Genomic DNA, 26,119 nt, shown 5'->3' with positions numbered 1-26,119 from the left:
CATCTCACCTAAAAAAAACCTGACAGTAAAAGACGTGTAGGTATTTTTTGCTTAAACTAAAATATATTTAGTTTTATTTCTTTTCAGAATGTCATTGCGAACAATTTTCAAATGGCATTTTATGATGATTTTCCATGCTGTTCTGGGATAGTTTCAATTTTATTTCGGATATAGTTGATAGAGTAAATTTGAATTTATTGTCTTGCATTAACGATTTGTACGAATTCTGGTTTCAATGATGCACCACCAACCAAGAAACCATCAATATCAGGTTGTGAGGCCAATTCCTTGGCATTTGCAGCTGTTACTGAACCACCGTATTGGATGCGAAGTGAAGCTGATACATCAGCCGAAATGTTATCGACCAACCATTTTCGCAAAGCGGCATGAACCTCTTGTGCTTGTTGTGGTGTTGCTGTTTTGCCAGTACCAATAGCCCAAACTGGTTCATATGCAACAACAACATTTGACCAATCCTTAACAACATCAGCAAAGGCCTTCATTTGACGGAATACAACGGCTTCAGTTTGACCGGCTTCACGTTCTTGCAATGTTTCACCGATGCAAGCAATCACTTTCAAACCAGCTTCCAAAGCGTGCACAACTTTTTGAGCGATCAATTCATCGGTCTCACCAAAAATTTGACGGCGCTCCGAATGGCCGAGAATGACCCATGTTGCTCCAACATCTTTTAACATGGCTGGTGATACTTCACCGGTGAATGCACCGCTTGGAACTTTGTAAGCATTCTGTTGAAATTATTGAAATCATTTTTTAAAAAGAAGTGTCGAACACATTTAACATTAGAAAAATTTCATTGACCGATGATTCCTTAAAAAAATCAATGTGACCACAAAAAAAAAGAAGAAAAATATTCAAATTACCTGACCGGCAACAGCAATTTCTGCTGGCAAAAGTGATTTTGCATATTCAATATAAACAGCTGGACATCCAACAACAACTTCAGTATTTGGATCCAATGGTCCAGCAACCAAATTGCGGCAAATTAAATTGATGGAGTTTTTATCTCCATTCATTTTCCAATTACCACCAACACAGAAACGACGTGCCATTTTGATTAAAATAATTGTAACTGTGAATAAAATGCAAAAACCATATTCAAAATTAATAAACAATTATCAAATCTTTGCGTATTTCACAATTTCTATAAAAAACAAATCATCGATTGTATAATAATATCGAATGTTGAAAAGTGAATATAATTTTTTTCACCGAAAAATTACAAAGTATTTGAAGTGAAAATCTCAGCTCACAAAGATCGGCCAACTACTTACCTCGTTCAACGGGCAAATGAAGTGAATTTTCCAAGAAATTCCTTGCTTTTAATATTCCTCCCTGTTATTAGAGAAATTTGCGACCTTTTGCTGACCTTGCTAGAAGTACGAATAGAATACAACAAATGATTATTTGACATGCTGATAATTGGCGCTGCTATCGATTCAAATAAGAATCGTTTAACTATCACTAGATGGCGCACAACCAATCGTCACCGAATCTGTATTAAAACGTAAATAAGCGGTATTGTTGCAATCAATTTCCATTCTGTCATATCTTGAAAATAAAAATGAGACAATGGTGAATATGCAGCCGATGAAACCGATAGCATTGCATATTATCATTAGCCGATAACATTATATATATACATAATACATATATATGGATCTATTTGTCTCAATTGATTGCTAAGCGTATTATTGTTAGATTGTTCTGTCGTTGTTGTTAAGTGGACAAGATATTAAAAATGCGAGAGAGAGAGAGAGAGAGAGAGAGAGAGAGAATACGAACATCAATGTTCGGTTATGGATTTATTTTGAATGGTAAAGTTGTCGTTGCATAAACAAACATCGTTGCAAATAAACATCAAAGATTTTATATTGTTACACTTGAATTCCAATCGAAGGGTGTACAATTGTACATTGCACACAATGTATGTGAACCCGTTGAGAAATACAATCAATGAGATGATGCGATCGTTTTTGCATCACAGTATAAGACGATGTAAGCTTTGAAATATTGTCTATACCATTGCACATTATTACATCAATGAAAATATATTCGGTTCGACGGTGTACTCTATTACGTACAGAGAGCATCTGGAAAATTACCATGTTTGATGACGGAAAAGAAGAAAGGATACAGAGAGAGAGAGAGGCTCATATATTTGTTGATATGAACGAATAATGTGCATAAAGAGCCTTTACTATTTTATTTAACCGATTATGTATGGTTCAAAGCTTAATAATGTGCACCACTACGCGCACCGGCTGTAATTTATTCGAACGTTCAATCATTTGACAAAAGATCTCATTATTTGCCGATGTTTATGACAAAATTATGATTTTTTCAAGTGCTTTGAATGTGTCGTATTTACGGCAAAAAAACGTTATTGATGATATTGTGGAACAAAGTCAAGTGAAAATATATACAAAACCTATACAGTTTGATAGATACGGTTTATTTTATCGCACATAACAATGTTTAATATTTCTTTTTCTAAAAATACAAACACACACACACACTAAACGAATTTGTCTATGGTTGAAGGTGCGGATAGCACTGATGAGTTTTTATGCAAATTATTTGCCATATCGTTTACATAAACGTCGAGTGTCCATTAATTCGAGGCTGTTTTAAATGTTGATGCTTTCAAGAGAAGAAAATAAAATTGCGCCCTTGTTTAACTTTTTCCGAATATCGACGATGATTATGATTTTGAATGGCTGAGTAAAATTGTTTAACCATGAAATAGAGAACTTCAATAACACTTATCAGCGAAAATCCAATAATTACGCCAGACAATCCGCCCAATTCACCTGCAATAGTAAGCATTGGATATAACCAAACAAACAACAACAACAAAAACTAAAAAAAATACTCTGATTTTGTGTATGTCGATTGCATAATCATCTGTACAAAGCAAGAACATACCGTGCAAGCCACTCAATTGAACGTCAACCAAAGAACATTCAAACAAAGTTATTATGTGTGTACATTGTGAATGTTGCAATACTACATCACCGTATGATGTGACTCAAAATCTTTGACCAAATTTTGAATCGTTATTAAAGCGTGATTGAATTCCAGATGATTTGAACACTACACCGTTTCGACGTTATATTGACGTAGTGTGATAGTTCAGAAATGAAATTATTTGAATGATTATACACATAAACAGATTCATTTTGTGTTTTGTGGTATAAACCAGGTGGAACAAATTGCGATTTTGGATGCTTTTGTCTGTTCGCAGATTTCTTTTTTTTTATTCTCTGTCTGTTTCATCTTTCCTTTTAATATTGTACAGTTGCGCTAGGTTACGCTTTCGAAACGATTTTTCACCGAAACGATATAAAATTAAAATGTGTGTGGGTAGAAATGCGATTGTTGCGACCATATTTTCGAATGCTCTATGACAAATGTGGAGAGGCGTTACTATGATACAATACTTTGTGTTCGTTCGTTCGTAGAATATTTTTTTGGTCTTTTTGTTCGTTCGTTCGTTCGTAGAATTGTATTGCGTTCGTTCGTTCGTTCGTAGAAAATGAAATGTTCGGATTGTTCGTTTGTTGTTCGTACGAACAACGAACAACGAACACGTTCGTTCGTTCGTAATTTACGAAAATTTATTTTCTCAAAATAAATATTGTGATACTAAATGTAAATTGGAAAAACCTTAAATCTATTTTTCCCGCTTTTCCGATGAGAAATCGTGAAAATGAGCAAAATTGACTCCCGTAAGAAAAAAAAATTCACTTTTTTTGTGTATTATACCCAGTCTCCGAGAGTTTCATATAAGGTTGCCATGTAACAGCAGACATTTTTTTTCGTCTTTTCGACCGTCTTTGTGCTGCTACATGACTAGCTTATATGAAACTCTCTCAGACTGGGTATAATGCAATAAAAAAGTGAAAATTTTTTTTTCGATATTTTTGTGCACTATACCGAGTCTCCGAGAGTTTCATATAAGCTTGCCATGTAGCAGCACAAAGACGGTCGAAAAGACGAAAAAAAATTAAAAAAATATTTTCGACTGTCTTTCTGCTGTTAACATGGCAACCTTATATGAAACTCTCGGAGACTGGGTATAATACACAAAAAAGTGACATTTTTTCTTTCTTACGGGAGTCAATTTTGCTTATTTTCACGATTTCTCATCGGAAAAGCGGGAAAAATAGATTTAAGGTTTTTCCAATTTACATTTAGTATCACAATATTTGTTTATTTTAGGAAATAAATTTTCATAAATTACGAACGAACGAACGTGTTCGTTGTTCGTTGTTCGTACGAACAACGAACGAACAATCCGAACATTTTATTTTCTACGAACGAACGAACGAACGTAATACAATTCAACGAACGAACGAACGAACGAACAAAAAGACCAAAAAATATTCTACGAACGAACGAACGGTTCGTTCGTTAGTGTTCGTGGACAGCTATGACTTTGTGCTTGTTTCACTCATATCCCATTTGTTTCATTCGAATTCGTATTCGTGTATATGTGATACGTATCTAAAAAATTTGAATCAAATAGATACCAATGCACACCGAATCCGTACATGGTTGTTAAAAGCTTAAGGTTATTAAACGCATTCAAAAGTGGTTTTTGAATTAAAAAAAGAAGATGACTTATACACAAGATGCAGAGGAAAATTGCAATAAAAAAAATGAAAATGATCAATCTGGAGTGTAATTCATACACTCAAAATATAAACCGTTCGAGAAAATTGTAACTCGTGTGATAATGACATTAAGCTTTTGCAATGAGCTTAGCTCTTGTCACTCTTTTCGTTATTGTTGTTATTATTGTTACATATCTATAACGTCCTCATGGAAACATACAATCACTAATTTTCAATTCGAAACTGAGAATCGTCTGCATCCTTCAGATAAAAATACAATAAAAAATGAAATGCACTTACTTAAGAGTTCAAACCAATTTTTCGCAACGTACTGTCTGTACAAGAAGTGATCTGGTCTCGCATAAAATAACCGCAACATTATCAGTTCACTATTGGCTACAGCATCTCTTCCACTGAAAATGTATTCAAAAGCAGAAATAAAACAAACAAAAAAAAACACCCATTTATTGTATAATACAATTTGTATTCGATATAGTGAAGTACTTTGGATGGTGTGGGGAAATAAACTACTTTGCTAATTATCTAATATTTGCGTTATGATGCAGAACATTCTTAATCGGTTAAGTTAAATGACGGTTGAAGACGCGTAATGGCTCGTGTAAATCTTATATGTGTGTATTTGGTATATAGTGTTTCTCGAAATTTGACTCTATTTATTTTGAGTGTGATGCTATTATGTCAGTTGTCTGAAAGCATGAAGTGTAAATGAAAATTTTCCTCGGCGACAATAAAAAAATATTATCCAAACTAATCAAGTTGTGGTTATCATAATGGAAGAGCCATTGGAAGGAATGGCAATGAGTTTACGCCAACCAAAGAAAAGCGCACGAACATAAAAAACAATTCAAAATTTTGATACCATGATAGCCCGAAGGTTTGTCATCATATCGTATAACGTACAGCTCTATAACAAAAGATTTTCGCCATTGAATGGATGCCGTTGAATCGATTTTAAATGGAAACAAAAATCTCGCTGTAATCTGTTACAACTAAAAAGTCATCGCACTTCGCACCACATGAATGGAAACTGAATAAAGCTGTAAGACTTGTATGGCTGACTAGGTGGCATTCAGCATGACTGCAAAGCATTTCAATCGCATTTTTTTCTCATCGTGTTAGTCAAAGAGCATAGCACCGAAGCGCATAGCATTGAGTAATTTCGTTGGGTTATTCAAAGATTTGAATTTCAAAATTCCAATGGGAAGAAGAGCAACAACAAAAAAAATACTGCAAAGCTGGAATTCGTAATATAAGCTGCTGCAACTTTTCCGAATTACTGTTGTGAAAACAATGCAGACGTTTTTTTTTTGGTGCGGGATTGGGGGGTGATCTAAAATGGACTTTTATTTTACGCATCTCCATTTTGCTTTCATAGATTTGATTCGTATGGAACAAAATGAACATGTAAATTTATACAATAAAATGCATATCCCTTGTTGAATTCGCCTCTATTCGTTTCTACATACACACATACACATATATATATTAGGGTGGGAGAATTTTTTTGCATCAAGTCCATATCGCGATTTTGGTATCATAACAAGAATTTTTGCCCAGGAACCATAGGTCCAAAACAGTAGTGTGTGAGGAAAAATTTTCAGGGGGGTGTTGATTTTTCGAAACCGAAAAATTCTCTAGCAAATCAGACAAATTTTCGTTTTTTTTTTGGAAGTCGATTTGTAATTTGATATCATTCGATCGAACAAAATTCCATTTTTTGACGAACATTTCCAAAACATGGCTGAAAATATGAATTTTTGTATGATTTTTTTTGTTTCACTTCAGATTTTGCTAAAACTTTATTCATATTACTTTTTCGACAAAAAAATAATCTGTACGCAATTCCAAGCCATTCCAAAAACAAATAATCATATCTCCCATACCAGAAAAATGCAGCATTCAGCATTCCATATTACCCTAGAAATGATATTTGTCTCATGCCCATTCAACCCAAGTCTCCCAACAATTCAGAGCCCCTCCCCATTAGGGTAAAATGCTACAAATCCAATTTTTCACTTTTCCACTTTTTGGGTGCGGAATTTCGCACTCAAATGTATGGCCAACTACAACTAATTTAATCCGCACATTTCATTTAGGCCGTTTGACTCCCCCTCCAATCACTCCCAAGGTGGGTCCCCATACAAAATTCCATGCCCCATCTAACCCCAAAAGTAATTACATATTCGGATTCTTCGTGGAAAATTACCCTCCATACATTGCCAATCTCTCTTGACATATATTTCACTCCATCTAACTTGAACCTTTAATTCGAGTCGAAAAGTGAAAACGACCCATGTTGTTGTGATTTCACAATGAGATATTCACCCCTTATGACTCAACTGGGCATACGTGTTTCTTCCCATGAAAGATACGCATATAAATGAAGTTTCCATTGTCATGGTGCTTTGGATGCTCTGAATGATCCGGCGTTGCTCTGAAAGTTCGGAGGGCGGGGGTCAAAATAATATAAAAATGAACCCTTGCCCTCCGAGGTCGTGCATGGGTACTAGGGTGTAGGAGAAATATGAAAAAATTGAAAAACAAATACGGCGAGGGTAATAGCCTTGGCTATGGGATCAGGGGATCACGAATCAGGCGTTTTTTGCGAAAAAAATATAAACTGAGATGTCACGGGTGAAGTATCAAAAATGGGAAAAATTGAGATTTTTTTGAATTTTTGTGTAAGGCATAAAAATACACTATACTTTCAGTATTACCCATTGGGTACCCCCCTAATTTTCAACGCTGAACATTTTAGGCTATTTAAAATGTGGGATTGCATTATGAGAAAGTCAAATATTCGTCGATTTTCCCTATAAAAGGCGATAAAATCAAAAAAAAAGTACGGCAGCGCCCTCTAGCGGCACTCAAAAATAAAAATAAATGGATTCCTCGACCCTAAAAATCCCCGCATACTCATTTGGCTAGAGAAAAAATAATGTTTTTTTTTTTGCCTTTTTAATGCAATATCATAGAAAAATGTGGAGGCTCGAAATTCATTTTAGACATATGGTTCCTTGGGCAAAAATGCTTGTTATGACCCATAGAACCAAAATTGAGCCACCCTAATAGACATATATTTCAGTTGAACAACAAGCTTAAATACAAGCACTTAAATTTTGTATGAGCTCATCCATTTCAGCGGTTAACACATGTGTTGACGAACATGGAACTTTTTCCGTGGTTGGCTTGCCATTTTTTTTGTTTTTATTACCGAACAAGCTATTTTGATAATGTTGTCATTGAAAAGTTTTGTGAGTAAAACTTACAATCGAGTCATGTTGCGTGTTTGGATCGGTAATGTTCGTAATGGTAATCGGGTTGTTGAAATTGAATATTGTGTTTGAGAGCAAGACGGTAAACATTGTAAGCATGACAAACCATTCTCGAATTCGGTTTCAACACCAACACTTTTCTCGCGTGAAAATAACAGCGTTTGCCATTTGACTGCAATGATATCGCATACGGGTCCCGGCACACATGCATACACACACGCATTTCGTGCATGCACAAATAATGCGGAATGGAGAGAAAAAAACCGATTTTTTTTTTTATAGAGTTAACTTGTTGATTAATTCATTGAATATTAGGTTATTTCCCATTTCTCTAAATGAGAAAATGGTACTTTTGAATTCAAAGAACACATAATTCTATATTATTTAATGGCATTCTTATAACGAAGCTATTGATAGTGGCACTTCCCGAAGCGAAAAATAAATATGAAACGCATGGAAATGTAACATATCTGAAAAAGTAGTCGATTACAGTTTGAAGTTTTTTCTTTGTCGCTTGCACATATATAGACTCTATTCGATTGCTTTGATAACTTATTGTTGCGATTCCTTTGAATTCGATAAATAAACAAAAGAAAGTATTTATGTTAAACGCATTTTCAGAATCGTACAACTCAACTCTGTGTAAGCAATTTTTGGCCAGTGAAGTCTGTATATGATTTGAATCAACATTAACACACAAGCAGTCCATACAACACATACAGATTTGAGTATGTCCATCGCGACAGGCTAACAATCATGCCGTTTCGTTTGCTCGTTAGTGTTTATACATACACAAACTGTGAGTCCGTTCATTAGTTCAGTACATACAATTTCCTTATTCAAACGGTTTATAAACAAAAAAATGGTGTGTTCACAGTATAGGAATATTTCTTACATCGGAATGCAGTGTGAGTTGAACCGCTTAGAATAAAAGTAGATAATGGTAGACAGTTAAAAAAAATCTCAATCATAAAGTGTTATGAAAATAATACTCAATCAAGGAAAAAAGTGAAAATAAAAGTCGATCAAGAAAAAAATTGAAAATAAAAGTCAAACACAATTTATGATCGATTTTTATTTTCACTTTTTTTCGTGATTGAGTATTATTATAACTCAATTTATATAATCATATATGATTGAGATTTTTTTCACCTTTTTCTTGATTGATTAGTGATTTTTCTAGTTGACCATTTAGTGATGTTCAAGAATTGAGAAAAAAATGTCTTTTTTCTTTCACTTTTTGTGCTCTATATTGTCAAATGACGCCTATTGATTCAATCACGATTGGTATTCGCTTACTATTCAATAGGCATCACATAGCAAGTTTATATGAAACTCTCGGAGACTCGGTATAGAGCACTCAAACAGTGAAAAAAGTCCAGATCGTGATTTAGATGATATGGAATACGATTTTTTTCATTCTGATTTCACCAGGTGATACAGAAAATTGAGTAGTATTTGAGAATTGAAGAAATTTTTTTTAAATATTTTTTTAATTTCTCGCGATTTTTCACCATCTACATGGGCGGCTTGTATGAAAAACACGGAAGACCGCTGAAATGGCAAACGCCAAATATATACGGACCTACAACAGTGCCATTTCATCAATAGGTGTCATTTGACAATATAGAGCACAAAAAGTGAAAGAAAAGACATTTTTTTCTCAATTCTCGAACACCACTAAATGGTCAACTAGAAAAATCACTAATCAATCAAGAAAAAGGTGAAAAAAATCTCAATCATAAATTGAGTTATAATAATACTCAATCACGAAAAAAAGTGAAAATAAAAATCGATCATAAATTGTGTTTGACTTTTATTTTCAATTTTTTTCTTGATCGACTTTTATTTTCACTTTTTTTCCTTGATTGAGTATTATTTTCATAGCACTTTATGATTGAGATTTTTTTAACTTTCTACCATTATCTACTTTTATTCTAAGCGGTTCAGTTGTGTGTTTTTTTTTATTTGAATTTGCATTCCTTGCATAATTTCTATGCATTCGATTGTTAAAGTGCTAAAACATATAATTTGAATGTGTCGGCGTATTTTGTATTTGTTTTATGCTTTCGAAGGAGTTAATTTCACTCTGTTGATGGTTTTTTATGAATACAACAGATTCAACATTCGGATCATTGTCAATAGATAATTTGCAAGAGAGATATTTTCAGTGAAACTTGTTTTCGATTTTGTTTTGTTTTGATATCAACAAAACGTTCTCAAGCTGAAACTGCAAATATTTCGATACAACTTTAGTGTGATGTGCATTCGAGAGAGTTCATTTTCGATTTTGAATATCACTTCAGTCGTGACCATCAATCAGGTAAGATCAAGTGTTAATTCTATCTCCGTTTTATGTGCTTTCTATTGATTCAATTCATTTACAAATTACACAGTGCAAAATACATATTTGTGATTTTATCAGTGTTTTTGTAGTAAATTGTGCGTGTTTTTTTTTCTATTTCGTTGCAGTTCAACATGTCGACATCTGGTGAAACATCGGCTGCACAGGCGAAAAAGAAACGATATAAATATCAAACAAAAAAGCAACAAGAGGAGGAGGCCGAGGACGAAAACTTCAATGACAATGGCTTATTAGCGATAAAAATGCGCCTCACAACAATTGTTCGGCCGGAGTACCATGATGTTGTCATACCATGGATAGAAAAGAAAAGTATCATGTCAACAAAGATCAGCGTTTTGGCATCGTTGTTGTTTCTTGACAAAGTGAAGTCCGCGCAAAGCAATCGCCAATGGGACTTTTTCACGAATAAAATGTATGTTGTAAAAGGAAAATTGGTTGAAAAAAATCGTGCCGAAGATGTGATTGAGCGCTGCTTTTATGCAGTTTTGCATAAGAACAAAGAAAACGAGGACATGGAACCACATATTCGTCATTTTTTTGAGCAAGGACTGAGCCGAGACAATCAATTTGCCTGGCCAAACAATAATTATTTCAGCAACATCATGAAATCATTATACCAAAGTTATACGCGCAAATTGAAAACGAATCAAACGACACATGCAAAGAAGCGGCTGCGAAATTATTTGCGAATGAGAGCTTGGCAGTTTAATGCAGTGTCAACCGGTTTGAAGTTCGATAAAAAAGATGTTGACAATGCAATTGATTGGGCGATTCGACGCTATGATGCCATTCATGAGTTTCACAATTGGGCGCAAGACAACAACGTCACAATACCGAAGATCAAAAATCTATCTGTTGTTCCATTGCCAGATTATCAACGAAAGGCAGTGTTCATGTGCAATGATGTTTTTTACAGAATGTTGGCAGAAGAGAAACTCCTTCCAAAAGTCGAAGGTAAACAAGTTACCGAAAATTTCATTCGCGAAAACAAAGAACACTTCTGGAACCAAATATTCGATTTTGACAAAATCAATCGAATATTGAAGAAAAAGAAAGAGTTTCATTTTACTATTGTCAGCAACGGTGAATCAGTATCGGTATTGTATAAATTGTCAAAACACCATCTTCAACGGTTGCTGGATGATGATATTGTGAGGAAGCGATACTTAGATGGAACGTTTGTTTATGAACTGGGAATCGATCCGGGTATGAAGACATGGAATGCGACAGTCAATACTCGCAAAGAAGTAACTATTTAATTTTTCTTTAGCATTGTTAAAAAATCGAGAGTTATATGTTACTTGAATGAAGCAAACAAACAAAATTTTCAATTGATTTTTTTTTTTTTTAATTTTAATTTCAGGTCAACTTGAAAATATCTAGTAAAAAGTACCATTGGCTCACGAAATATAAAATGCGCGACAAAAAGGCCAAGCGCTGGACGAAGCAGTTCACTTGGGATGAGCAAAATGATCGAAACAATCGACAGCTGTACCAGCGAATGCCATCACCGCTTGGTACACTTTGGACTGATTACATTCGCCATCGGATAAAAATGCTCAAGAAAGGAATGGACAAAATATGCGCGCTTGAAGTTTGACAAGTATGTTGAGTCCAATAGTACTATAGATAATCTTTGCGGCACTTTGGTTAATCATCAAGCAGCTTTGATTCATTTGGGCAACGCCGACATGTCACCAAATTTGCCAATACGCATTAAGAAGAATTTTGTGTTAGACTTTCAATTACACAATTGCATTGCTATACATAATAAAGTGAGGTTATATTATTCATATTATTTTTTGACTATCATTTTGATTCAACTATTCGCGAATATTTTGAACACCAATCCCACAAAATGTAAAAAAACTTGAATAAAATATATTTATATTGCAAAAAATATAAAATATTTTGATAAAATATATCGTATTCTTCTAGTTGTTGAGAAAAAAAGACAGAAAATTTTAATAACATAATCTAGTACTTAATCAACATGACAAGTCGGTATAGCAGGTTAAGTTGGCATTGAAATATCCATCAAAAATCGACAAATATTGCTCTAAACTGTTTTTATTGAAAATATCGTTTGAAATCTTACTTATTCGATAATTTCGATCTTGTCTTGAAATATTCATGCTTGAGAAAAGTGAGAGACTCCCCTAGGGCGGACGATTCGATCCAAACACCAAAAGCAAACGTTTCAAAGTTTGTAAAAATTGTGCACCGGTGCCAAATTCAATCATGGCTAACTTTTTACCATCGGAAATCGTGGAACAGCTCAGCAAACGGCGTTTAAAGTATAACAAAGTTTATATTGAAGAGAGTTTGGCGCTATTTCTGGCACGAGGTGAAATGACTGAGCATAATTCCGACATTTTAGCTGATCGTTTACTGTCTAAGGTGGCCGTGTATCCAAAAAAATGGCAAGTAAACGCAGTGAGTGGTGTATTGGAATATGCTGACGTCAATGTTGATGATGAAAATGCAGCGGGAATCGATGGAGTGGTCGCTCAACAACCAATGATTGTGCATCAGACAACTTGGGATCGTGATATCGTGGCCGCCAAATGCATTCTCATCAAAGGTATGTATATAAGAAATGGATATTTGCATATTATAGATGTGTTATGTCTGTGTTTAATGACATTTGTATTTTTTTATAGGACATTGTAACCTGTTTGGACTGGATGTCCCGCTAACATTGCAGAGACCACGTCGACAACAAGCAGTTCAAAATAATCAACAGCCTTAAGCATAACCAAACACCATTTTAACTCGAAAATTAATTAAAAATTAATATTGTAATTTTGTTATACTAACTGAGACTTGACTGTTGTGTCTCAGCATTTCGAGAAAGTTCATTATTCGATTGCATTTATATATTCAGACGTGACAATTGTTTTTCGCTTCGGGAAGTGCTACCATCAATCCATGGGGCGAATCACGCTAGTGAATACTAGAAAAACTAGTAAATCTAGTGCGTAGAATGACGTCACAAACGAAGCCAACTTCAACCAAAGGCCATATAATTTATATGAAAAACTACTGAGAGCCAACTTCACGCACTAGAATTTTCTAGTTTTCTAGTGAAATCTTATCAAAAACTAGAATTTCGTGATTGACCCCATGCATCAATCGCTTCGTTGTATAAATGCCATAGAATTTTGCCTACTTTGAATTAATAAATACCATTTTTCTATTTAGAGATATGGGAATACCATTTTTTTATTTACCATGGAAATGATTGAGACAATGTAATTTATCCAATGTGCATACGTTCGTTGAGTTAGTTAATAACGGCTTCAAATCAAGATAAAAGAATGGAATGCATCCGCATAACGCAATAATACTCTGAATGGCAAAAAAAAAATGAATAAAAATCATTCTTTAAAATCATCAAAAAAAAATCTTTGAATCATTTACATCCAAACGGCATGATCGTATGCAATTGCTTCGAAAATAAGGGTCCGATTGAATTTGTGCGATGTCGCTACTAAACATACACCGTCTCTGTATAAAGAAAAATGCATAAAAGAGAAAGAGAGTAAAACAAACGCACACTTTTCCAACAGAGGTGCAAGTAATTTCATTTTATTAGCACTTTTTCCATTGAATATCGGCGAATGGCATCGTCAGATGTAATTACATTTGCACCAATTTTCACTAAAGTTTCTGAACCAGACGAGATAAGAGCTTCGCTTGCAAATTGGTCGGGTACTTCATTTGGATTATAAACCTGAAGCTGATTGCAAATATAAAAATCAAACGAATGAATAAATAACGAACCGAATCGAATAAAAAACAAAAAACATTTACTTGAACGCCAATGTACGGTAACAATGGATAGAAGTAGTCATCTGCCGATATATTTAAATACAGAATAAGACCCGACACCGGTCCATAATTTGATATTGATATCGCATTTTCTGAACTTATTTATTTAGAAATGATATACATATAAATAGTTAATGATTTGTCGATAAATCGCAGGTTAACAAAGAGTTTTATGGTATAGTAAGTAAACTTATCATAAATTGTCTTCGAGTTGAATACACAACAATGACCTGATGCAGTTGCAGACATATGAAACATTTTTAGTTCGTCCGTACAGTTCACAATTTTTCCTTTCCACACACAACGCACGATCAGCTCGTCACACTGCGGTGACAACTGGATATGATCATAAATTAAATAAATCGATCATATTTAAAAAAAAAAACCAAATTAAACATTTTCCCAACATGAACTGATTTGAATGCGATTTTTTAATGGATTTAAAAAAACGGCTTGAGAAAAAATAAACAGAAATGTTAACATAAAACTTTTCATGTGGTTTGACATCATTGTCTTTTATGTTCATAAATATGAGGAAAAAAAGAAAAACACTCATTGCTAGAGCACTAGTGTCAGCTGACACCATAAAACACACTGAAACACATAAAAACATGTTGACACTCACCGTTTCCAATTTTGATGCTACATCAAAATGTTCCTCCAATTGATCCAAAATACGTTGAAAACCCAACAAATCGAACGATTCGGATTGCTCAAAGTCATAAAGTTTTCCTAAATGCCGTATTCCTTTTAGGAAAAAAGCTTCATCACGTCCTTCTGAATCCATATTTGCTCTAAAAGCAAATGATATATCGCCCAAATAACAACGGAACATTATTTATGATCAACAAGAGTAAAAAAAGTAAGTGATCGATGTTGTCATAACAAATTACGAGGGCATAAAATAGAAGAAAACAAAAGTTCAACAACATCAATGACAGTATATTAACTTATATACAACGAAAATTTGCTTGAAATTTAACTTACAAGTGTTTGGCGTAAGCCTTGGCTCGACTCTTCGAAATAACATTGTTAGGACAAATGCTTATCCCTTTGTGAATGAAATAACAAGTTAATAACTACCTCTGATACACGAACATAAAGTACATGTGCATGCAATACATGAGCATTGTCAAGACCATTAACATTTGACGTATGTATCAGTGCACCCAAAAGCCATTTTTTTTCTCGCTTTCTCCCTCTTTTTACATTTTTACCATCCTTAAAATATACTTGTACATACCTGGAAACCCAATTTGCGATATCGGATAAGCTGTGTCGTATAATGTAGTGACAAATGGATTAGTCATGTGATGCTCCAATGTCCAATTGAGAATGGATATAATTGAAACTGCGCCAGTTACATGTACAATTATCCATAAAAATCTAAAGTGTGTGAACAAGTGCTTTTTCACAAAAATGCAGATGAGATAAAAATTATTATGTATACGACTCGTTACCTTTCATATTTGGTTCGTTTCGGTTCGACCAACCAATGGTAGCAATGGATAGCAATGTTTGTGATGAAGTTAACGAAATTCTGATAAAAATTGTTCTGTTGTTTGAGCTTTTGCATTTCACTTTTTGTCGATGACCAAGTGGGCTTTATATGTAAATTTATTTTCATGTTTTAAATCGCCGACTATTTTTGTAGACTCTTCAATATTCTCTTTAACTTTATAACAAAAAAACACCAAATACTGCACAAATAAATAAAAACCGTCAACACAACATAAGTGGTACATATGGAATAAAGAGCAGAAATATTTTTTTGTTATTTTTTTCAATACACCGCCATACTCGCTAAAACTTCCATGTTTAATGTTAAAATATTCAGTTAAACCAATTGTGGAATTTATGGATCCGCATCAGTATAATTGCATTTTGGATGGTGTTCGGGTGAAATTAATATGTTTTTTCATGTACACCTAATAAAACAAAATCGTTTCCATTATATATGCTGGATTTAATGAATACACACATTCTTGACAATATCATCATTGACTTTTATGTTATGATTTCGAATTCCATTAGGAAGATTATTATCTTCAAAATTTGGGTTAATGAATAACATTTGCGCTACACGAACTCAATGAATGTTCTCAAAAACCCTAAAAAAGGAAGAGCAAAAATAGGTCATCAAAAAACCCTAGGGTCTAAAGCTTGGTAAACCGAAAGATTTGAAAAATTTAGATGGCAGTGTGATAACGGAGTAAAAACGGAACTGAATCGCAGAAATCGTCGGAATCAAATTTTGGTGTCTACCCACAATCCATGCTGGGAAAACTTGTTTGAAAAAGTTTTTTTTTTTTTTCAAGTAGAAATTGTGTCCTCTTTATCAGAAATATTATCAAGAAAAAGCAGAACGGTAAATAAGTGCACTCGATGCTAAAGAGCTCTCTTTTTAAAGTCCCTTTAGTTCAGAAATGATTTTAGTTTGTTCGGAGCAACATTTGAAGAGAACATGTTCGCTATATTACACAATTGTTGTGTAATGATGATGATGAAAAAAGTTTACAAGGAAAATCAAATATACCTCTTTAATATAAAAGAGTTTTCCAGACTTATTATCAGATGGGCCATTTTGTTCGCATTCCCAATCATATTATTTGCATACTTATGAGCTGACCACATAACATCGATTTATATTGGTCTCAGACATTTTCAATATCATATACAAAACTTACTAGAAACTCAGATCATCAATTTTACCGAAACGCAACAAAAACGAAATTCATAAAAATGCCGGAAAATATGCAATATTCCATGAAATCGGCATAGCGTTATCTGTACTTTTAACCGTTGAACGGGGTCTCATTCGATAAAATTGGGCACATCCAAAATCTGCATTATGTGTATGGAAATATCAAATAAAAAACTCTGACGAGGTGAAGAGCGAGTGACGAAACCAAAATGTGAAACACAAAATTTCTGATATCAATTTTGTGACGAAAATAAATGATAGATAATTTTTCTGTGTACTTTGAATAAAAACTTAATATACATTTGTATATTCGGAACGTTGCATTGCGTCATCAACCATACTGACAGCAAAAGAGAGGGATTAATGCAACGTTTTGAATGTTCAAATGTATATTAAGTTTTTATTCAAAGTACACAGAAAAATTATCTATCATTTATTTTCGTCACAAAATTGATATCAGAAATTTTGTGTTTCACATTTTGGTTTCGTCACTCGCTCTTCACCTCGTCAGAGGTTTTTTATTTGATATCAGTAATTTTGTGAGAGTAATTTTCCAAATTAAAGATTCAAAACATCTCCACAAATGAATTTTAATAATTTTGAAATACAATTAAAATATAGACTTTGGACGGCCAATTTTCAGTGGTGTGTGGTATACACTTTTTCATCTTTGACTTGGGGCATAAATCGATGAAATTTTCAAAAGAAACTATGGAGTCTTTTTCGAGAAAATATCCGTTATGTGTTCGGCCAGACGGTCGAGTTTTGATTTTTGGCCGATTTGGCCACCTGAACTTGAAATTTTTAAGTCTCAATTGGCACCATTCGATAGCTTACTTTAAGACCTTTCCAACGAATATGCATATGCCCCGGGTATGTTTGAAAAAATGGCAATAGGTAACTTTTTGGTTTTTGGCCGATTAGTTTCATCGAAGTAAACGCATCACAGTGAAAAAAGAGATACATGTGTAGTACATATGTACGTTGCCGCATGCCTTCAACGAGTTATGTTTTGTTGCGTGCATATGAGTCTGTGTATACGCTAACGAATATGATTGCTAAGTGTATCGTCATATACGTTCGATGAAACTAACACCAAAAATAGAGTTAAATAGAGTGCGTAACTCATTTTGAGGGGTAAAGCCTCTACTAACACCGCAAAAGCGAGTAAGCGTACTCGAATACTTGTTTCTGTGTAATGTGGTTTCGTCACTCGCGCGTACAGCCGTCCGCTGTAATATTTTATACCATGTTGTACATATGAATTTATGAGAATAATAGAGTGATATTGAAAATAATACATTCAAATATGGTAACTAGAAGTTAAAGTGCATTTGGCGGTTGATTCTTTTTAAGGTAAAAAAACTATATTTTTTTATAATTTAAATTTTTAAACAACCACTGTATATGGGGCGGTTATTAGTGCTCACTACAGAAATGCGAAATAATAAAATAAATAATTATTCTATATATTTTTTAAGTGCTGAGTCAGCACTGCTGATCCTTATTCTAGAAAGAGCAGTACTTACACGAAAAATATCCGCACCTCCGCATCAAAAAAATATCATTAATGAATCCACTCTATCATTTTAACCAATTCATATTGTGCGTAACATTTGGTTTTGTATGCACCCGAAGAAAATTCAGCAAGTTACAAAGTTTTCACACTAAAATTGTATGTAAAGTTAAATTTGACATGGAGTTTTATGATTACATTAAATTACAATGTTACCTTTCTCCATCGTTTACCATTTTACCTTACCATCTTTCAGATAATTCAACCTCGAAAGAAATATAGTCTTTTTGTTGCCACTAAAAATTTTAAGGAAATTTACCGAGTTTTTTGTTCGAGTTGCACAGTTGCATGGCCCAATAGTTTGTATGATGTACAGTAGTTTTTGTTTACAATGCTTTGTAATACAGTGTGTGAAAGTTGGCCATTTCAAGCATTCTCAAGCAAAGCATTCGTGTGAACAACAACATTGTATTGTGATTTACAATTCAGGTAAGGATAAGACAAATTCGACAAATGCCATGAAAGAAAATCAAGATACAGTTTCTATTATTTTCCATTGTCACATTTCAGATTTAATAATCTTGTAAAATTACATACAAACAAGTACAAATATGTTAAAGCTTATCTACTAAATGACGATGTACGCCTATTTGTATATTAATAAGCAACTCATTTCACCGAACATTTTCGGTTTTTTCTTATCGGTTATCAAGTTATTCTTTGTTAATTAAGCCATGTTGAGCTAGTTGAATTTAATGAAAAATTTAATTGAAAAATGATTTTAATTTAATGCCATTAAAATATGTCTCCTTATTTTGACGAAAAAAAGATGTCTAATGATTTTTCAATTGGTATTAAAATATTTCGTTGAAACATCCTCATCGTTTTACACTCATTTCTTATTTATCGAAACCGATTATTTTCAGTTAATTCTATATAATATGTATGACAAAATCTTAGAACATGCTAAATACGAAGCGGAAAACTAAACACTGAATCGTATTCTAATTAAACAACGAAATTGCTAATCTCTAAAATATATTCGTACCGAAATCAAACAATATTGTTGATATCAATATGTAATACTCTGAGAAAACTCAGATGTTAAAATTCAAAGTAATAAGCGAAAAATGCCATTTTAACATGGAGAGGTTTTTAAACATGGTAAAATCTTATTTTACCCGCAACACATTTCTTTGTGGGTAAAACCGCATTTTAACATGTGAAAAAATCTCTCCATGTTAAAATGACGACTAAATGCCATTTTAACATGGAGAAATTTTGTCACATGTTAAAATGCCGTTTTACCCGCAAAGAAGTGTGTTGCGGGTAAAATGAGATTTTACCATGTTCAAAAATCTCTCCATGTTAAAATGGCATTTAGTCGTCATTTTAACATGGAGAGATTTTTTCACATGTTAAAATGCGGTTTTACCCACAAAGAAATGTGTTACGGGTAAAATAAGATTTTACCATGTTTAAAAACCTCTCCATGTTAAAATGGCATTTTTCTCTTATTACTTTGAATTTTAACATCTGAGTTTTCTCAGAGTAGAAAAGAGCATATTATGTGCGTCGTGATATTGATCACTGCTATGAGATTTTGTTGCTTCTTGCGCAAATAAAGTATTTTTTATTATCGTGTATGCTACGTCATTATCTGGCATTGATTCTTTAAACGTATTCTTAATAAGAATTTCCAATGGACTTATGGATGAACTTATATTGAAATTAAATTGCACAATTTGTGAAATTGACACTAATCCAACACGACAATTGGATGTGAGATGAAAAACGCATAATATATAAACTGCCACCAGATAGTTTGTGTACGATACAAAAAACAAAATTGAATTTTCTGTATGAAAAAAATAGACTTTTCTTAGTATTTGGGCTTTTCAACCAATAAAAGTATTTGATGGAATATTTTTTTGGAGTTGATGTCTTCATATGAAATGTATTCCATAATTGAATAGACCAATCATCGAAAATGACAAAATCTTCATGGTACGCAATACCTGTCTAAAACGGTAATTTTTATGAAAATCTTAAATCGTACCCATTTCTGGCGGCAGTGTATATCCAACTGATAGTTAATTTATACAGTTGTCAATGTGAATATAAATTTTTTGTTTCACCACGTCGATAAAATCATATTTTAATATCCACAGGATTGATTTAGCCAATTGGCATCATTTCAGCGATATTTTAAAATTAGCAACAAAATAAGCTTTTCAAGTGGCATTTCATGTAGTTCTTTCTAATTCTCTGAAAATGTGCCCTCTATGTTGCTTTTCAGAACGTAAAAAAATCTGCAATTTCAAAAAGAAATTCCTAACTCTATCTGACAACGTTTCCCTTTTCGCAAGTTTTCAGTCGAAACAGTCGGATATTGTAAATTATACTAACACAAATCAGATATCATTTTCAAGTACAAGAGTAAGTCGTTTCTATTTATAATAATCCGAAATAATCGTTAATTACTTATTATCATCGCATTGAATATGCTACAGTTGATTCACAAGCAAAGAAAAAAAAATTACAATAAAATGTATAGGTCAGGTTTTATTTTCCCGGAATCTTCGTCCAAATGACTTTGAGAAAATAGGGTTTGTTTTATTTCATCGCAGTGTGTTCTCACCTAGACTAATTTTTAAAAAGAAATAAATTGAATTGTTTCTGTAAACCAGAAAAAATTTGCATATTAAGAATGCATAAAAAAATCCGAGTCAACAATTCAATCAACATTTCTCTCTTTTATACCGTTAGATTGTTATATATATCTTATAAATAATTGAAATTATTTTTTTTTGTATAAAATTGAGCCGATTCTTCCGCAAAGAATTATAGCTCAGTGCTCATTTCGTCAACTATTGTGCGCTGTAATGAAAGATATGAAAACAAAAAAATAGAAAAAATTAAACATACAGAATAACCATTGTGTGGCAAAAATGTCGATTTATCTTTCATATAAGAAATTTTAATAATTTGGTTTCATTTAAATAAATTTGTGCAAATGTTTTTATAATAATATTTAAACGTTATAAGTATATGTGCATTACATGATGTCTAAAATACTCTATTTCGAAATCGTTCTTCATGTACACAATACATTTATCGATACAATAAGCGTTGTATACAATTAAAAAACTAATTTAAACAGTTTGTGCTCCGATTGAAGAAATTTTCAACGACATTACAGAGGAATTTATGTGCAAATCACATCATTAGTTGATACATTTAACACACTCTTCAAAGATTTTTCTCACCTTATCTCGGGATGCAAGTCAGTAGGGTGTTAGCTCAATGGCAATATTGAAGTGTAAATTGAATATCATGCAGACGATTTATAACGAAACAAATTTATACCGATTATATTCACTTTATTCGATGTTTCATTTTGTTTGTAACATTATTAGCATTCGAATCGACTGAAATAAGTCATATTTGCTGATAGGCATATGAGTGTACTTTTTATTCTCTGCCAAGAGTGAATATGGAAATGGGAGAATACAATACTAAAGCACTGTGAGTTTATACAGTACTATTTATGATATATTGCCTGAAGTTAACGTCTTTCGTTATAAATTTTATGCTGTTCGACCCTTACACCAAAATATGGTTGTTATGTTTGGGGGATGCAAAAATATCTACACGTACTCATTTATTTCATAGTTTTCCGGATATCGGCATATGTGTGGTTGTGCCCCCGTTTACCACAAAAAAATGCACACGACATTTTGTAGCCAAAGCAAAAATACGATAAATCAATAAGTTAGTGATGTACTAAGAGCTGTTTGCTTCATTTTGTTATAACACAATTGGCATTTAAATGGTTGTGGTGAGGCTTATGATGAAATTATCGCACCAAAAACGGGCTATAAAAGGACTACTTGTTTGAACTGTTCATCGTTTTTCAAGATAAATTTCAATTTTTATGGTTATGAGGGTCCATTTTTACTACTATTACTAACCAAATACAAAATTCTCTGGATACTCTTTGTATCACATTCACAATTTTACTTTGTTTTTGGACCTAAAACTTTCAATGGGGAAACTGAATTTTCATGCAACACGCTTAATAGCGTCATGATATGCTTTCATCATATTTCTCTATTGAATCGTCAACGATCTGCAAACTCGTCCTTTGGAAAATAAAATATTGAGCTTAAAATACTGAATATGAATCGAAATTATCAATGCGGAGCGAAAATGATTTTCTTTTCTCAACGCGATGCGAAATGGTATAATTCATTTTTTCATATTGATGATTGTGGCAAGGCTGTGAATAGGCAATTAAATGATACGATGAATATATTCATCGATTCAAGGGTTTTCTCATTTGCATGCTGTTGTTTTGTCACAGCGATTCACGTCGATTTATTTTACGATCTTAAGACGATTATTGTTTGTTTTTGCACTATGAAAACGAACGATAAAATCCAATTTTGTTTGCCATCAAATAGTTGTAATAGGCATGTTGATGACACAAACACGCAATGGGCAATTTCTTCATTTCAAGTCCGCATGAATTCACCGATTAATAAATGTCTTTCACACTGAACATCGCTACAGTAGCAATAATTGGCTGTAAAAAAGCAGCCGAATGTTCTGTGTCAATAAACCATAAATAATATGTTTTTTGGGTGTTACTCAAAATATTTTATGCACAAAGGCACCGGTGTGTGTATATATGTATGTACTCTCATCATATGCACTCGCACTTCACTGTTTGCCAAGAAATATTGTGAATTGAATGTAATAATGCGACAATATTTTGGAAGCTGCATACACACAATGACTACACAACATAAAATGAGATCCATAACAAACATATGAATAACATATATTGCCCACATAAATATGAAGACGAACGGAGAAGCAAATGTTATTAATATAATAACAAGTATTGAATAATGTACGCAATGTGCTGTACATTCTGTTTTTGTCACTCATTTTTCATTTCATTGTTATTTTATAGATGAAAGGGTATTCAAAACGATTCATTCAGTTGCATACGGACGTTGGACTAGCAATCTCTCAAATAAATTTTCAACTTCAACTTTGAGATTTAAGATTCAGAATTTAAAATTGGATTTTTTTTCTTCTTTTTCTGCTGTTTGTCAGAAGCTATACGACTGTCATGCACATTATGTTACAATTTTTCGAACATTTTGTTAAGCACATGTACGATGAAGAAGTCGATAGTATCGTATTAGTACACATAATTTTTGTTTCCTTTTTCTTTCCCTCTAGAGAATTTTATTTATGTTTGCCATTTTTGACTCACACTCTTCGTGATATTTGCAAGAAAATTGCGTTGTTGCTGACATTCGCCAATAAAATAATGGATGGAAAATGTGAAACGTTTGCAGAAACAAAAGAGAATCAACGGCACCGTCAGTATCTTGATTGTGTATTTCTTTTGCCAGGCCTACACAATATTCACATCAGAATCACAACCACCGGACGAATGTGTTATTTGATGCCTGTTCTTTGTTATTCTCCTTCACATTTTCCATCATCCTTTCTCATATCACTTTCTCTTTCAATCTTTCTTCTTCTTTTTTCATCAAGTTCAACATTGTTTATATTTGTTCTTTCGCTCATTCTGTCTAAAGTTTATACTCTAAAATCAATGGTAAATTCATGTATTAATTTTTTTACATGTATTAACCAAAATGATGTGAATCAGCAATGAGCAGATGGTTTTTGTAAGTGAGCAAGTTTAAAGTAAACAAAAAACGAGACGATTCATAATTTGTTATGTCTTCATAACAAATATATTGTTGTGTCCATTTTTCTAATAGAATTTGATTTTCTTGTTCTATTTGCTATTTCTATATGAAAAACAAAAAAATGCGAAATATTCGCTTTTTAACTTGCATATATACGTTATAATTTCTCATATAGAATACAGTTTTTTATTATTATTATTTTTTCGCTTGAATATTCGTTGTGTATTTATTTGATGACATCATCCATCAGCCCATCGTGTGCACTTTTTCCCATAATTTTATTCAAAACATTTGTACTTGTTCTCTGTTCCACTTTCTCATTTCAATGTTTTCTCCATTCCATTCAATATCATTTACATAATTTCATACGCTTATGCAAATAATGTGTATTTCATTGTATTTAATATCACTTTCAGGATTTATTGAATAAATTTATGGTGTACGGCTTTTTGGTCTGACAATAACATCTCTCTTCCTAGTGAAAATATTTGGTTCAATCTTTAAAATTGAAGCGGATTACTGTCACAATTCCAGCCATATTGAACATTTCAAACAAAAATGTTGAAACCAAATGAAGTTTATTAATAAAAGTGTGTACAAAGTGCAAATGGTTGAGGTGTATCGAGCGATTTTAAAAAATAAGATTTGCAAATATCGTCGAAATAATGTTGCCAATCAATGCAAGACGAGCACAAATTGTTCAATATTATCAACGAGATGATTCAAGGTGGCTGAGTTCTTTGGTTCATGTTGATTTTGATTAATTTCAAGTGATTTTCGAAATGAATCACATCCAAAAAATATTTATACGCATACGAACATTTTGATTACTGTTTTTTTTAGCATTATCGTTATTGTTTATACTGTAAATATTTAATTTAACTCTGTACATTACATATTGGTTGGATACTACATGAAATATATTGATTGGGTATTATACAAAATGTTGATGATGGTGATGATGATGATGATTACTACAATTAGATCATATTTACAATAAATTGCATCAAATGATGTGTGTGTTGTTGAGTGAGGGGGTGGGAGGGTTGTACGTTGAACATGTTGCCAAACTTACCGTCTAATACTTTGAATTATTGGTGTTAGTATTAACTCTAAACTGTTTGATCTTTGTGAGGACCTAATATTTGAATGGGACTTCTCTGCTACTGATACATCTCGCATATCCGCAATGTTACTGGGGTTCTAATGAATACAATGCATTTTTTTCAAACTCAATGAAAAATTCATTCTTCGATTTATGTTTTGGTTTGTAAAAATAAAAAGTTTAAATTCATCGAGGAAATTTTTTTTTGTTTGGGTGAAAAAAAAAACAATAGAAGAAAACAAAAACAAGAAGAAAACAACAAATAGGTGTCAATAAACTCAAAATGCAAATTTCCCGATGTGTAGTGTAAATTACAGTAATATTACACGGTTGTAACACACTTTGCTTGATATATGTAAATAGAATTGATGGAAAACATTAAAACAGAATTGAATGATTCCACATGCAATAACAAAAAAAAAACATATACACAATAGAGTGAATAAATTAAGAAAAAAAGAAGAATACAAACATATAGATTGAACGAAGTATAGAAAAATATAACAACAACAAAAATCACGTTTTTATATTGTGCGATTCAAACGTCATTTAAATGATTTTCATGCATTTCACATCAAGAAAAAACAAGAGAAATCAATTTCAGTCAATGTGAAGGTTTTGTGGTCGTACTCAATGAATCATTGAATCCGTAACTAATCTGCATGTCATGCATGTAAAAAGTGAATTTTAGTTATCTCTACCCACAAATATTACAGTATTAAAGTACAAAATGATTAAATGCCATCACCAAAAAGCTAATTAATATAGTGAAAGCAATAATTAACCGTGTTTTTAATTAACCTATTAGAATTTAAAAAAGAGAAAAAAAAACACTTCTCACCAACGGGTGTCATAATACTTAATTATTCGTTGATTTTCTCGGAAAATTCAAATTTAAAAAGTCATTATTTCAAAAACTTA

At 32.7% G+C, this 26,119-nt stretch overlaps 4 protein-coding genes across 7 annotated transcripts in view; 1 reads left to right on the top strand and 3 right to left on the bottom strand.

Annotated features, from left to right (window-relative positions):
* Positions 1 to 41: 41 nt before the first annotated feature.
* LOC116347885 (triosephosphate isomerase) lies at positions 42 to 1,415 on the bottom strand. Its single transcript, XM_031778676.1, has 3 exons — positions 1,296 to 1,415; positions 885 to 1,093; positions 42 to 749 (listed from the first exon to the last, which is right to left on the bottom strand). The coding sequence occupies exons 2-3, from the start codon at positions 1,071 to 1,073 to the stop codon at positions 195 to 197; spliced, it is 744 nt and encodes a 247-aa protein (XP_031634536.1). The 5' UTR covers positions 1,074 to 1,093; positions 1,296 to 1,415; the 3' UTR covers positions 42 to 194.
* A 1,165-nt stretch (positions 1,416 to 2,580) lies between these two features.
* LOC116347854 (pickpocket protein 11-like) lies at positions 2,581 to 14,922 on the bottom strand. The gene is made up of 7 exons (XM_031778593.1): positions 14,761 to 14,922; positions 13,948 to 14,043; positions 13,725 to 13,811; positions 13,535 to 13,652; positions 7,931 to 8,108; positions 4,941 to 5,053; positions 2,581 to 2,834 (listed from the first exon to the last, which is right to left on the bottom strand). Exons 1-7 carry the CDS (start codon positions 14,920 to 14,922, stop codon positions 2,668 to 2,670), a joined length of 921 nt encoding a protein of 306 aa, XP_031634453.1. The 3' UTR covers positions 2,581 to 2,667.
* On the top strand, positions 10,989 to 11,953 carry LOC116347906. Its single transcript, XM_031778713.1, has 2 exons — positions 10,989 to 11,548; positions 11,665 to 11,953. Exons 1-2 carry the CDS (start codon positions 10,991 to 10,993, stop codon positions 11,899 to 11,901), a joined length of 795 nt encoding a protein of 264 aa, XP_031634573.1. The 5' UTR covers positions 10,989 to 10,990; the 3' UTR covers positions 11,902 to 11,953.
* A 3,729-nt stretch (positions 14,923 to 18,651) lies between the features above and the next one.
* Positions 18,652 to 26,119, bottom strand: part of LOC116347858 (band 4.1-like protein 4) — a 114,808-nt gene continuing 107,340 nt past the window's right edge. For 2 of the 4 annotated variants that reach the window (XM_031778600.1, XM_031778601.1), the window contains exon 16: positions 19,645 to 21,235. In XM_031778600.1, the coding sequence (XP_031634460.1) occupies positions 21,200 to 21,235 (36 nt within the window). In that variant the 3' untranslated portion in view covers positions 19,645 to 21,199. Of the gene's footprint in view, positions 18,750 to 19,644; positions 21,236 to 25,168; positions 25,297 to 26,119 lie in introns of those variants that run through there. The other 2 variants (XM_031778599.1, XM_031778598.1) reach the window with 2 other exon arrangements.

Source organism: Contarinia nasturtii, unplaced genomic scaffold, assembly GCF_009176525.2.
Source record: "Contarinia nasturtii isolate CC-2019 unplaced genomic scaffold, AAFC_CNas_1.1 Cnas_scaffold_2166, whole genome shotgun sequence".
In the NCBI taxonomy this organism is placed as follows: domain Eukaryota; kingdom Metazoa; phylum Arthropoda; class Insecta; order Diptera; family Cecidomyiidae; genus Contarinia; species Contarinia nasturtii.
The sequence above is the reverse complement of the archived record's forward strand: the minus strand, read 5'-3'. Positions and strand labels throughout refer to the sequence as shown.

Bases quoted from the DNA above. Each gene is read 5' to 3' on its own strand.
- LOC116347885 (XM_031778676.1), bottom strand. From the start codon at position 1,073: ATGGCACGTCGTTTCTGTGTTGGTGGTAATTGGAAAATGAATGGAGAT. The intron at 750-884 runs GTAATTTGAATA...TAATTTCAACAG, and splicing joins AAATTGCTGTTGCCGGTCAG to AATGCTTACAAAGTTCCAAG.
- LOC116347854 (XM_031778593.1), bottom strand. From the start codon at position 14,922: ATGGATTCAGAAGGACGTGATGAAGCTTTTTTCCTAAAAGGAATACGG. The intron at 13,812-13,947 runs GTAATTACATCT...TTCTTTATACAG, and splicing joins TAGTGAAAATTGGTGCAAAT to AGACGGTGTATGTTTAGTAG. The intron at 5,054-7,930 runs GTAAGTTTTACT...ATACATTTTCAG, and splicing joins ACACGCAACATGACTCGATT to TGGAAGAGATGCTGTAGCCA.
- LOC116347906 (XM_031778713.1), top strand. From the start codon at position 10,991: ATGAGAGCTTGGCAGTTTAATGCAGTGTCAACCGGTTTGAAGTTCGAT. The intron at 11,549-11,664 runs GTAACTATTTAA...TTTTAATTTCAG, and splicing joins CAGTCAATACTCGCAAAGAA to GTCAACTTGAAAATATCTAG.